The sequence below is a fragment of the Phacochoerus africanus genome, chromosome 8, assembly GCF_016906955.1.
Source record: "Phacochoerus africanus isolate WHEZ1 chromosome 8, ROS_Pafr_v1, whole genome shotgun sequence".
Taxonomy (NCBI): domain Eukaryota; kingdom Metazoa; phylum Chordata; class Mammalia; order Artiodactyla; family Suidae; genus Phacochoerus; species Phacochoerus africanus.
In genome coordinates this window covers 42,685,285-42,698,158 of record NC_062551.1, presented here as the reverse complement: position 1 = coordinate 42,698,158, position 12,874 = coordinate 42,685,285, and the positions used below count along the sequence as shown (strand labels likewise).

The window sequence follows — 12,874 nt, the reverse complement described above, 5'->3', positions numbered from 1 at the left end:
TTACCTCCCATGGATGCCAAAAACAGCCTCATAAAATTCAACATACATTATGGATAAAAACACAAATCGGAATTTATAACCTCCTTGGCAGGATCACATGCACAAACACGCCCTAAGGCAAAAAGCAATTTGATAATACCGGAGAGGTCTCTGCTGAGGAAGACAAGAATGCCTTCTCTCTGCCTCTACTGCCATTTAACATGTTGTGAGTGCAGTTAGAAAAGAGAGAGCAATGTGGAGCATAAGTGCTAAAGAAAGACTTTCGAAAGTTTCTAAAACTTTCTTCTTTCAAGGAAAATAAAACTATACACCTGGAAAACCCAGAAAGATCAAAGAAAAAAAAACTAAGAAAATACAGTAAAATAGTAAGATATAAAATTAGCACATTGAAATCAATAGCCCTTATTTATAAAAATTATATCTAATTAAAAGATAATAAAAGGAACACCTCATCCCAAAAAGAAAAAATAAAAGAAATACCTTGCTCAAGTTCCCACTGTGGCACAGTGGGTTAAGGATCCAGCATTGTCTCTGGTAGCAAAGGTTCGATCCCCGGCCCAGCACAGTGGGTTAAGGATCTGGTGTTGCTGCAGCTGTGGCTTGGGTTGCAGCCACAGCTTGGATTCAATACCTGGCCTGAGAACTTCTTTAAGCCATGGGTTCAGCCATAAAATTAAAAAACAAACAAAGGAGTTCCCGTCGCAGCTCAGGGGAAACAAATCTGACTAGCATCCATGAGGACGCACACCTCGCTCAGTGGGTTAAGGATCCGGCATTGCCATGAGCTGTGGTGTAGGTCGCAGACACGGCTTGGATCTGGCGTTGCTGGGGCTGGCAGCTACAGCTCCGATTCGACCCCTACCTTGGGAACCTCCATATGCCACAGGCGCAGCCCTAAAAAGATAAAAACAACCAACCAACCAACCAAAAAAAAAAAAAAAACAAAAAAAACAACCTATCTATAAATTTAACAAGAGATTAGACCTCTCAGTGGAAAAACAGAATTCTCCTGAACAACAGAAAATGTAACGTGAATAGAAATGTCATGTTCTTGGATAGGGAAACTCAACATCACAAAGACGTCACTGACCTTTAATTTAGACACTTAATGTGACTGCAATGAAGAAAAAAGACTTGTTTTTTTTTCTGGAGTTAGACAAGCTGATTAAAAAGTTCATACTAAAGAACTAGCTAGAATAGCCATGGAAAATCTTAGAAATGAGAAAAATGTTGAAATACAAAGATTCTAAAATTTATATATTATGGTGCTGATGCATAAAGAAAACATAAATTGCTTTGTAATCCAAGAATGGGCAAAACCTTTCCTATAACTCAAAATCAAGTTTTTTTTTTAGAAAGGGGCAACCATAATCCCAAAATAAAAATTTATGCGTTCAAAAAAAAATTGAAAACATGTACACAACTTATTGGGGGAAATATTTGCAACAGTATGACAAAAACAAGGCTACTGTCCCTAATTTAAAGAGTTCCTAAAACGTGAGACAAAAGTTACTAACAATTGAAATGGACAAAAGATATAACTGGACACAAGATATAAAAAAGACAGTTCAAAGAAAAAATGCAGTGACACTTAAACATGAAACAAATCAATCTCAGCAAACTCAGTCTTGTTCCTATTAGGAGACTGCATACCAAAATTCTAATGAGATACCATTTCTTGCCTATCAGATGGGCAGAAATCCCAGTTTGGGGACTCACCACGGGCGAGGCTATGCGGAAATAGTTTTCTCCAACACCGCTAGTGAACTACAAATGGTATGGCCACTGTGGCGGGAAACCTGGCAACATCCGGCAAAATTATGTACGCATTTACGTTTTGACCAGGCTGTCTCATTTGAGGCAATCAATCCCGAAGTGAAGTTGACAAAAATATAAAATATACACAAGGTTATCTATTGTAGCATTAACTGTACTAGCAAAAAGTTGAACACACCCAAATGTCAATAAATGGGAGATTGGTTAAATGACTTTGGTACATCCACAAAGCAGAGTGGTATGCAGCAGTAAAAAAAGTGGATGAGTAATTTTACAGATTACTATGTTATCTCTGGACTATATTAATGGAAAAGGGCAGAGTGCCAAACTGTTTTATGCATTTGCTACCTTTTATATAAGGGTAGTGGAAGAGGAATGTGGATATATACATGTGTTTATTCTCAAAAAGAAATAATGGAATAAATCAAAGAGAAAACAAAATTATAATATTTTAAACATTAAAATAAACAAATATAAAAAGGAAAAAACAAATCCCTAAAAACTGAAAACAAATGGAGATCAAGAAACTTCACTCTAGGAGTTCCCATCGTGGCTCAGCAGTTAACACACCCGACTAGCATCTATGAGGACTTGGGTTCGATCCCTGGCCTTGCTCAATGGGTTAAAGATCCAGCATTTCGGAGTTCCCATCATGGCGCAGTGGTTAACGAATCCGACTAGGAACCATGAGGTGGCGGGTTCGATCCCTGCCCTTGCTCAGTGGGTTAACAATCCGGCGTTGCCGTTAGCTGTGGTGTAGGTTGCAGACGCGGCTCGGATCCCGCGTTGCTGTGGCTCTGGTGTAGGCCGGTGGCTACAGCTCCGATTCAACCCCTAGCCTGGGAACCTCCATATGCCGAGGGAGCGGCCCAAGAAACAACAACAACAACAACAACAACAAAGACAAAAAGACAAAAAAAAAAAAAGATCCAGCGTTGCCATGAGCTGTGGTTCAGGTCACAGATGCAGCTCAGATCCCTCATTGCTGTGGCTCTGGCATAGGCCGGCAGCTACAGCTCCAATTGGACCCCTCGCCTGGGAACCTCCATATGCTGGAGGTGCGGCTCTAAAAAGACAAAAAAAAAAAAAAAAGAAAGAAAAAGAAACTTTATAACACGTAGAAGACATAACCTCAGAGAGCGTAATTACTAGAACTGATATTAAAGTGCAGTATTTTGAATGCATCTCTCTTGTAGCTTTTACTCTGCAATTAAAAAGAACTGCAAAAAAAAAATCTTAACAGTGGTAGTATTGGTAGAATAATTCTGAAGTTCATTATAGCACATCTTAGGATAAAGAAAATAATGTAATGGAGTTCTCATTGTGGCTCAGCGGGTTAAGACCATGACTAGTATCCATGAGGATGTGGGTGGATCCCTGGCCTCCCTCAATGGGTTAAGGATCTGGTGTTGATGCAAGCTGCAGCTTCGGTCACAGACGTGGCTTGGATCCACTGTTGCTGTGGCGTAGGTGGGCAACTGCAGCTCCCATTCGACCCCTAGCCTAGCAAGTTCCACATGCCACAGAAAAAAAGAAAAAAAGAACAAAGGAAGGAAGGGAGGAAAGGAGACAAGGAAACAATGTGGAAGCCATTAAGATTTTCAGAAGCATAAAGAAAAAAAAGACACGAGTCTAAAGAAAGGAAAAAAAGTATAGCCTTACATCTGGTTTGGACTATCAGGATAAATCTCTGAATTTTTTTCCCTTGGAAAAAAATTTGTCTCTGTCCTTGCAAAGGAACACTGAGTACTTTAATCACCCAGATTGTGGTTCCTAAATACCATTTCCTACCAAAAGGCAACAGCTCCCTGGAGAAATGGTTGAATCCTGATCTGATGAGATTGGAGTCCTCTCTGGCCCCTGAGCCCATGGGTTGACTTTAGTGATTCAAAAGTGTGACAATGCAACCCTAGGTTCCCCATAATGTGTTACAAAAGGAAGTGCGCTGGTCCAGCGGCAAAGTATTCATGCCTCCAGATCTCGCTACCAGTTTACAGGCAACAGGAGGGACACAGGAGCAAGTTATCAGGCAAAGCTAGAAGGCAGACACTCTACAGGATAAACCATTCAATTCCACAACAAATGAATGGTGAGATCAAGAGAGGAGGAAACATATTAAAAGCATCAAGTCATTGTCAGAGATGGGTAATGAATATTTTACAGGTAAAATGACGTGACGGCATTTCCTTTATATTCTGTGGAAAAGGAAAAAAAGAATAGGAGCAATAAGGCTGGCAATATTACATACGAATGGCTGAAACCAGAGGGGGGTAGTCCATGGAGTTCATCATATTTTTCTTCCTCTCTCAGTGTTCTGTTATTTTTATTTTGTGTGTGTGTGTGTGTCTTTTGTCTTTTTTAGGGCTGCACCTGAGGCACATGGAGATTCCAGGCTATGGGGTCTAATCGGAGCTGTAGCTGCTGGCCTATGCCACAGCCACAGCAACGCAGGATCCGAGCCGTGTCTGCGACCCACACCACCGCTCACGGCAATGCCGGATCTTTAACCCACTGAGTGAGGCCAGGGATCGAACCTGCAACCTCATGGTTCCTAGTTGGATTCCTTTCTGCTGAGCCATGACGGGAACTCCTCAGTGTTCTGTTTTGAAGGAAAGTGTTCAAAAGGAAGACGAACGCACAAGGCCAAATCCTGACCTCACATTGCCCCCTGCCTGCAGGTGCCCATCGTCATCCCCGTCGTGGTGACTCTCTTGTCCCTGTTCCTGGTGTTGGCTCCAATCATCAGCATGCCCGCGTGGGAGTATCTCTACTGTGTGCTATTTATGCTGAGCGGCCTCATCTTTTACTTCCTGTTCGTCCGCTATAAGTTCGGATGGGCTCAGAAAATCTCAAGTAAGTACCCACCGAGGGATGGCCTTGCTGTCAGTGAAGCAAGACAGGCCCCGCATCCTGCAGCCCCATCAGACTCCCGTCCATGATGCTCGTCACAGGATCTCATGCAGCTAACAAATTTCACCTCCTCTTTGGAGGATGCCTGACCCCTTCCCCTCAGGGACCCTCTGGGGTCCAACTTGTGGCCTCTTTGTTCCCATCAACACCATAACAAGCAGAAAGAGAAAGCACCACTTTTCCTTTTCCTTTTTTTTTTTCTTTTTAAATGTAATGTACACACAGCATCTTAGCCTTTTTTTTTTTTTTTTTTTTTAATGGCCACACTTGAGGCATATGGACCAGGGACTGAATCTGAGCCACAGGAGCAGCTTATAGCGCAGCTGCAGCAATGCCAGATCCTTTAACCCACTGTGCTAGGCTGAGGATCTAACCCACACCTCTGCAGTAACCCGAGCCACTGCAGGAATTCTTAACCCACTGCACCACAATGGAAACTCCCATCTTAGCCATTAAGGGCACAGGCCAGTAGTGAGAGCACATATTCACATTGTGACATTGACATTCCACCCCCAAAGCACCGTCTTTTGCCAGATATACAGACTCATCTGGGAAGCTCAGCAGCATCCCAGAGAGGCCTCTAAAGGGAGAGCTGGGATGGGGACCTGGGCCTCCAATGCCAAGGCCACAGCTTCTGCCCTTCACTCTGCAGTACTGGTGCCTTGTCTCCTTTAGGACACTGTTGAAAAGTTTGGCTGTGTTAGCCGCTTTCCTTTTGGGGGAAAAAAAAAAAAAGCAGCAATGGCAAAGTACATGAGAGGGGACCCCTGAGTGTGTGCTACACTCACGGTGTGTTATTCTACACAAGTGGTACACCCAACCGCAGGGCACTCCACTCACAGAAGCCTGCCAGGCTCCTGAGCCTCCTCCCCAGGCCAGCAGCGATGCACGGCCTTGCCTAGTCTCTCTCATCCTAACCTGAGTTCCCAGAAGGCAGGGGTTGACTGTGCGCAGCCTCATCCTGGATCTGTACAGCAGCCACTTAATATTACAGTAAGTGTGATTAAAATTCTGCCTCCTCCTGGAGTTTCCGTTGTGGCTCAGCAGGTGAAGAACCCAATATAGCGTCTGTGAGGATGTGGGTTTGATCCCTGGCCTTGCTCAGTGGGTTAAGAATCTGGCATGGCTCAAGCTGTAGTGCAGTCACAGATGTAGTTGGATCCGGGGTGGCTGTGGCTGTGGCGTAGGCTGGCTGCTGCAGCTCCAATTAGAACCCTAGCCCTGGAACTTCCATATGCTGCAGGTGCATCTGTAAAAAGAAAACAAACAAACACCTGCGGCTTTCTTTCTCCTTCAGCCTGTTTCCACATAAAAGTACCATCACCTCCTCAGGCACTCCTATGTGGGTTTTTTGTTTGTTTTTTGCTTTTTAGGGCCACACCCACAGCATATGCAAGTTCCCAAGCTAGGGGTCGAATTGGAGCTACGGCTGCTGGCCTACACCACAGCCACGGCAACACCGGATCCTTAACCCACTGAGCGGGGCCAGGGATCGAGCCCGTGTCCTCATGGATACTAGTCAGGTTTTTCCGCTGCACCACAACAGGAACTCCCTCCTACGTGGTTTTTATTTATATACATCTCTCTCTGAGAGAGGTAAAGGTACCAAAAGGCGAAACCCAACTGAAAGGCAGCAGAGCCGACCCTGAGACCTGCTCTCAGACGGAGCCGGCAGGAACAGGGAGGGCCTGCCCCCAGCCCTTCTGCCTCCCTGTCCTCACCTCGGAAGTCTGGTGACAGGGGTGTTACAAGCAAGAGAGTTCTGTTTTATGTTCATTAACAGAGTGAAACCAGAACACGGCTTTACTGCTTCCCAAGGCCTTTACGCCTTTCTTGAACTAGCTCCCCGACCCCCAACCTCAAAGCCCTCAGCTGAGAGGGGTTGCAGGCACACTGCTACAGAAACAAAAGAAAAGGTATTACTTTCAGAGAAACAGCCACTTTTACCTGAGACTCTGAAAATGAACTTGGATTTGATCATATTGACAGGGAATTTAGCCCAGATGGACTCACAACCTAAAGGCCCCAAGTGTGTCTTATTTCTCAGCTTTAAAATATTTAGCCAAGCTGTTCCCTATAAAAACCGATAAGAAGTTAGAATTAAGGAGGTGAAAAGAATGAACAACCTGTATTTTAAACAAGATACAGACCGAGTGACTTCAGACTAAGTATTCAACCCTTGGTCAGTGGTAGGTAAATATACATGCATAACTGAGGCATTCATGTTTTTCCTACGAATGGTTTGGGGTCAGGAAGGCATTGCGTAGGTTCCCAGTACTTTAGCAGGAAATAACTTACCGCTAAAGAACCACCACGGCCCCGGGGGCGGGTCTGCCCGCCTCCACCTACCTGGTCCCCTGGGCCTGGGCTCTGACAGGAGACACCCCCACCAAGGAGGAGATGAGCCCGCAGGGGTAGGCGAGGCGAGGCTGACTTCTAATTGTGGTTTTCCATCTGATTGTCTTCACTCCAGAGCCGCTCACCATGCACCTCCAGATGCTCATGGAAGTCGTCCCCCCGGAGGAAGCGCCAGAGTAACAAGCTCAGCCTCCCGGGGCCAAGTCCAAGCTGTGATGAAATTTATTTTTGTAAGCAGTATTTGTGGCTATTTCTTCCTGATGTTTTTCTTAAGAAAAAAAAAAAAGCATTCGCATGTGTTTGATATTGTTATTTTTAGCCATCCTTAATGCGCGGGGTGGGTGTCTGCTGAGGGTTATCAGCAGCAAGGATGTAACCTGGCAGAAGGCAGGTGGCCAGGGAAGGTCTGAAACAGAGCGACCCCACCACGCGGTGACTCCTTCCCAAGGGGTACGTCACGGAGTTCCCTCCTGGCTCAGCGGTTAGCGAACCTGACTAGCATCCATGAGGACGTGGGTTCCATCACTGGCCTCACTCTGTGAGCTGTGGTGTAGGCCACAGACGCGGTTCAGATCCCACGCTGCTGTGGCTGGGGTGTAGGCCGGCAGCTACAGCTCCAATTCGACCCCTAGCCTGGGAACCTCCATATGCCCTGTGTGCGGCCCTAAAGGACAAAATGGGGGAGGGGACATCACATCTCCTCAGTAAACAGTATCCTTGGAACCCCGCGATCAGTACCATAGGTGTGTATGTGTGTACATGTATATACACACACATTTTATACATCTATACATATATATTTATACACATATTTTTATATATAAAATTGGCAAAACGTCTGCTGTGAGTGAAATGGATTTTTAAAGCTCTAAAGTGCAAATGCTTTACTCCCGACCCCTCCCCTTCCCCCATTTCACCTGGGATGCCCGTGGCTGGTCTGTCCCAGGCTGGATGTCAAGGCCCCCCACGTAAAGCTGACCATCCAGAACCATCTGCAGCCTGTGTCCCCGAGGGGCCCTCCTTCAGAGGGTCCCTGGCAGCCCTCCCGGGCACTCCGAGCAACCCGGACAGGGTGGTGGACAAAATGCTCTTCTGCGTCTGGCCCTTGGGGAGCGCCCTGACAAAACACTGCCTTAAAAACGGAAAAAGTGACATGCCCATGAAAACACTGAACTTTTATTGATATGCTGCAACAGACCTCCACACAACTAAGGAGATGAGCAATTTTAGAAGCACAGAAAGTACTTTTACCTTGCATTTCAGAAATTTTCCCCCAAAACGAAATCAGTGCATATTAATAGTAGAGAACAAAAAAAATTAGAAATTGTTTACATTTCACAAGTCAGTGTGCTATGTTTTACCAAATGTTAGAACTTCAGTCGTAAATTTAAGCATCTGAAAAAAGAAATGGAGATTTAAACATGCAGCCCTCCTCTGCCCAGCACTTTCATTTAGCTCTTGGCGAGCCGTGCGATGGAATCGGCCCTGCGTCCTCTTTGAGAGCAGGACCCCCACACTCGTACGTGGGGAACACACCTGTGCAGCAGGACCCCCACATGCATACGTGGGGAACACACCTGTGCACTCTACTGTTTGCTGTTATTTGCTACATTTTATGAAAGAGACAACAGGAGCCAGCGTACAGGGAGAGCAGTGCAGCTTGGAGGCCTCCCCCGTGGGAGCAAAGCTTTATCTACAGACATGCCTGACATTACAACAACTTCAGAGAATCAGAACCTTTGCTGGCAAAGACACGGGACCTTCACATTTCCCGAAGAGCTTGCCCAATTTAGCCAGGAAAAAGGAACATCATTCACCGTACGTATGCTGCAAGTGCCCATCTGCCAGAGGCTGCAACCCACGGGAGTCGGCAGCGGCAAGGACGCACTCCCGGCAGCTGTCCAGGCTGGACGCCACGTCCACCCACCAGAGGGCAGTGGCCTCATCCAGCCCAGCAGCACCACTCCCACCCCTCGCCGCCCAAGGCCAGACCCCACGAGGAGTAGAACTGCTGTTTTTGGTTTAGGTTTTTTTTTGTTTTGTTTTGTTTACAGATGAGGAAACTGAGAGCCAGGGGTGACCCACACCTGCTCATGGGACATGACAAGAGTTTACTGCCCATTCAAGGTGGTAGCTTAGACCCGGGATATACACGCATTTGGGCAGGTGCTTTCTGATGTACAAGAAGAACAAAGACTTGTGGGAAGAGGCCCTAGAAAAGGCAGAAAGACAAAAAAAAAAAAAAAAAGAAGAAGAACAAAGATCTTGGGGTCCATCCCAACAGTCGGACCCAATCAGCATTCTTTTCCACCTCTAGGCAAAGCCTCCAGGTGCGCACTGAAGCAGCACATGCAGGCTGTAACCTTCCCAACAGCTGCTCTTTCTAACTTGCTCAGTTAATGTGAAGAGTCCGGCTCGGGGTGTTCCCACACTTAAGCGGAAAGGACAATACACCTTTCCTGATGACCTTGTGACCCTGGGCGCCGCAGCCTCCCCCCGGGATGGGGTCCTGAGGTGTTCAGGGCTCACCACGTTCAGGTGTGCTGCGGGTCACCTCCAGGCACCCCACACGTCCTTTTCTGTGTCCACGGGCAAGAACCTGTGCCCTGCTTGCCCAGGATTCTGCAGGCGCAGAGGGATCTGCAGAAGCACTCGCTTTACTTCCAGAAAGCCCTGGGTCAGGCTGCCACTGCCGAGGCAACCCCCTCTCCATCCTCGGACCATCTCCTGACAAGACGCAACCTTGCCCTGGGTGGCTGTCAACATCCAGAGCACATTGGGAGGGCTGGTGCAGGACAGCTATGCCCGATTCCAGCCACCTCCCGCTTGAAGAGGCCTGTTAAGCTGCACTGAGCATGAATTGTCACAAACCTCCATCCATACACCCGAGAGCGGAGTTTAAGAAGGTGCCAAACACAGGTCTCAATGAAGAGGAACAGCAACAACAACAAAAAAAACCCCTAACACCCAACGGTGCGAGTCTTTACCCAGATTCCACGGGATGCCCAGGTGGGCTTCGAATGAGAGAGGCGTCCGGCAGGACGGACAGCAGGACCTCCGCCTCCCGCTTCCTTCCACAGTCTCATCATCAGCCTGCTTTTCAAACACTCAAGAATTTCTCACCCCTACTAATCCCAGCACCACAAGGCGACACTCAGTCATACTTTCTGAGGTGACAAAAGGTTTGCGCGTGACTGCCCAGCTCCTCGGCCTCAGTCTCGGAGCCGTGTCCGCTCCTGTTCAGAGTCCTCCAGCCGCGGTGCACGTTGCAATTCCCATTCTCATTCACTGTCACTGGCATCTTCCTCCGAAGATCTGTCACTGGTCTCAACCACCTCTGCCACTTGGCAAGACGGGTTTTTAGAATTTACAACTAAAAGAGTTAGATATTTATTGAAATTATGTGGATAATTATAGATTAAATAGTACATCTTGCCCCCCCCCCGCAATAATTTTGGTCATTGCAGAAAAAGCCCCTTAGGTTCTAGCTCTAATATTTTGTGACTTAGTTTATATTTTCACCATTTTAAGCAAGATGAATTTTGCCTGCTTAGGACTAAATTGTTTTCCTAAGAGAAATGTTTGTAAAAGTGTTATAAGTGTTATAGCTCTTGGCTTACAACCAAGAATTGATACCTCCTCAAAGCAAAACGTTTGGAACCAAGATCGACCACAAGGAGAAAACTAATTCCTAAGGGCTTTACACTAATGGGCCCATTTCCACAGAGGCCACAGTTCTGCAATCAGCCGAGCAACTTGTCTGCGTCCACCCCGAGGTGCTCAGGACCTAGGACTCCTCTAGGTTGTGCCCCCTCTTACCCGTGCAAAAGTGGCTCTCCTCTTTATCCTCGTCACAGTCTTCCCAGTGGTCAAAATCAAAAGCCACGTTAGGATTCTGTTCAACATGAGAGCTTACGTTACGTGAGAGAATAAAACACACTCAGGGGGCTAGGACCAGGCGAGGCTGACTTCCACTCACCCTCTGTTTGAGCAAGCCGCACCAAGGCTCCCTTTTCTCTTTTGCAAGAGTGATGACCGGTTCATCGTTTTTAATTATGCATTTGCAATCGTCTTTAATGATGCTGGCCTGCAGCTCCATATCAGCCAAGTACAGTTTCTCTCCCACCCAGGCACTAGATTTACAAAAAGAAATAAATTCAGCCTTCTAAAATGTTAGAAATTACTTCTGGTTGGTTTACTTTATGAGCAATACCTACACCCACCTGAAAACCACTCTGTCTCTAAAGTATTTACATCTGTAATCTTTTACACTCCTTATTTTTATCTTCAGTATGACCACGTCCTCTTTCTGGAACCACTTTATTTGTGGGTGGAAGCTACAAGAAAAGGAAGGGCATTATCCACTCATCTCAGTTCATTCACTAGACAAGGACGGAGGAAAGAAGATCCCAGTGTGGTGCGCACCTTTTCGGAGGCTCTGTAGTTTTGTTGCTGGAAGCATCGCCAGGGTTTTCAGGTAAAGCTTCTGTACAAAAAGTCAAATTTTCCTATCGGTTATTTATATGTGACTCCACAATTTATGTGTGTATATATATGTATTTTGAATTTTATGCAACTTTTAGTTGAGGAACTAAGAGTATAAATTTCACAGTGACCAAAGTATCCAATTGTAAAGAATAATTTTTAAAAATTAAAATGCACCTCACTTTGTAAAACTAATCAAATATTATACTAATAAAACAAACATCTGCCTTGACAAATGTTAAAATTAAACAATCAGACCAGCTATGATGGTAAAAATAAAAATCACTAAAAAAAATCAAAGAATCAGGAGTAAATTTTAAAATTGTTGGCTGCAGGATACAAATGCTCCAGCGTGTCTGCTTCCCTAACCTGCTAGGAGCCCACTAAAGGGGACTTTCAGAACAGCAGCCGATACACACGCAAGGAACCACTGCTGAGCATGACATTTCTTAAAACAATGCAATTTAAATTCTAAATCTAAAACATCTTGAAGCTTCCAAAGACTTGGGCAAAAATGTTTATAAGCAGTTTTAATAACAACATTCAAAAACTGAAAACAACCTCAATGTTTATCAACAGGCAAACAGATCAATTGTAGTATATTCCATCACAGAATACAATTCAGCAATAAAAAAAAAAAAAAAAGGCACCACTGCTACTTGGAATAATCTCAGTGAATTTCACAGACGTAACGCTGAGTGAAAGAAGCCACAAGAGTGTATACCAAGGGGCTTCTAATTCAGCAAAACTGATGGTGACAGAGGTCAAAGCAGGGGTCATTAGGAAGGGTCACAGACAGGGCAGGTGCATCAGGGAGACCACTGGGGTTCTGGAGACGTTCAGCAGCCTAGCTTGATCCAGGTGTGGCTGATGCACACGCACACACGTAACACATCCTGATGGGCTATACACTTAAGATCTGTGCACTTCACTGGATGAGCATTATACCTCAAATAACAAAAAGGAAAAAAGGCACCAAAAACTTGGAGAAGAGACTTGTGGTTGCCGAGGGGGAGGAGGGATTGGGATGGACTGGGACTCTGGGGTTAACAGATGCAACTATTGCCTTTGGAGTGGATGAGCAATGAGATACTGCCGTACAGCACAGGGAACCACATCTAGTCACTTATGATGGAGCATGATGGAGGATAATGGGAGAAAAAGAATGTATATATGTGTGTGTGTGGCTGGGTCACCTTGCTGTACAGTAGAAAATGGACATAACACTGTAAAACAACTACAATGGAAAACATAAAAATCATTAAAAAAATTAAAAAATTTTAAAAAGGCACCAAAAAACGGGAACCTGAATTGTCAAAAAGACAAAGTTAGGTAATACCAGTTT

The 12,874-nt window shown here is 45.6% G+C and overlaps 2 protein-coding genes across 2 annotated transcripts in view; one reads left to right on the top strand and one right to left on the bottom strand.

Moving 5' to 3' along the window:
- SLC7A9 (solute carrier family 7 member 9) overlaps positions 1–11,666 on the top strand; it is a 41,044-nt gene extending 29,378 nt beyond the window's left edge. Inside the window, exons 12-14 of the mRNA XM_047792231.1 lie at positions 4,455–4,629; positions 7,160–7,274; positions 11,336–11,666. Of these exons, the coding sequence (XP_047648187.1) occupies positions 4,455–4,629; positions 7,160–7,224 (240 nt within the window). The 3' untranslated portion in view covers positions 7,225–7,274; positions 11,336–11,666. The remainder of the gene's footprint in view (positions 1–4,454; positions 4,630–7,159; positions 7,275–11,335) is intronic.
- The window catches only part of TDRD12 (tudor domain containing 12), a 74,559-nt gene continuing 69,889 nt past the window's right edge, over positions 8,205–12,874 (bottom strand). Inside the window, exons 27-31 of the mRNA XM_047792230.1 lie at positions 11,470–11,530; positions 11,268–11,381; positions 11,024–11,177; positions 10,864–10,939; positions 8,205–10,417 (exon numbers count right to left, since the gene is read on the bottom strand). Coding sequence (XP_047648186.1) covers positions 10,326–10,417; positions 10,864–10,939; positions 11,024–11,177; positions 11,268–11,381; positions 11,470–11,530 — 497 coding nt within the window. The 3' untranslated portion in view covers positions 8,205–10,325. The remainder of the gene's footprint in view (positions 10,418–10,863; positions 10,940–11,023; positions 11,178–11,267; positions 11,382–11,469; positions 11,531–12,874) is intronic.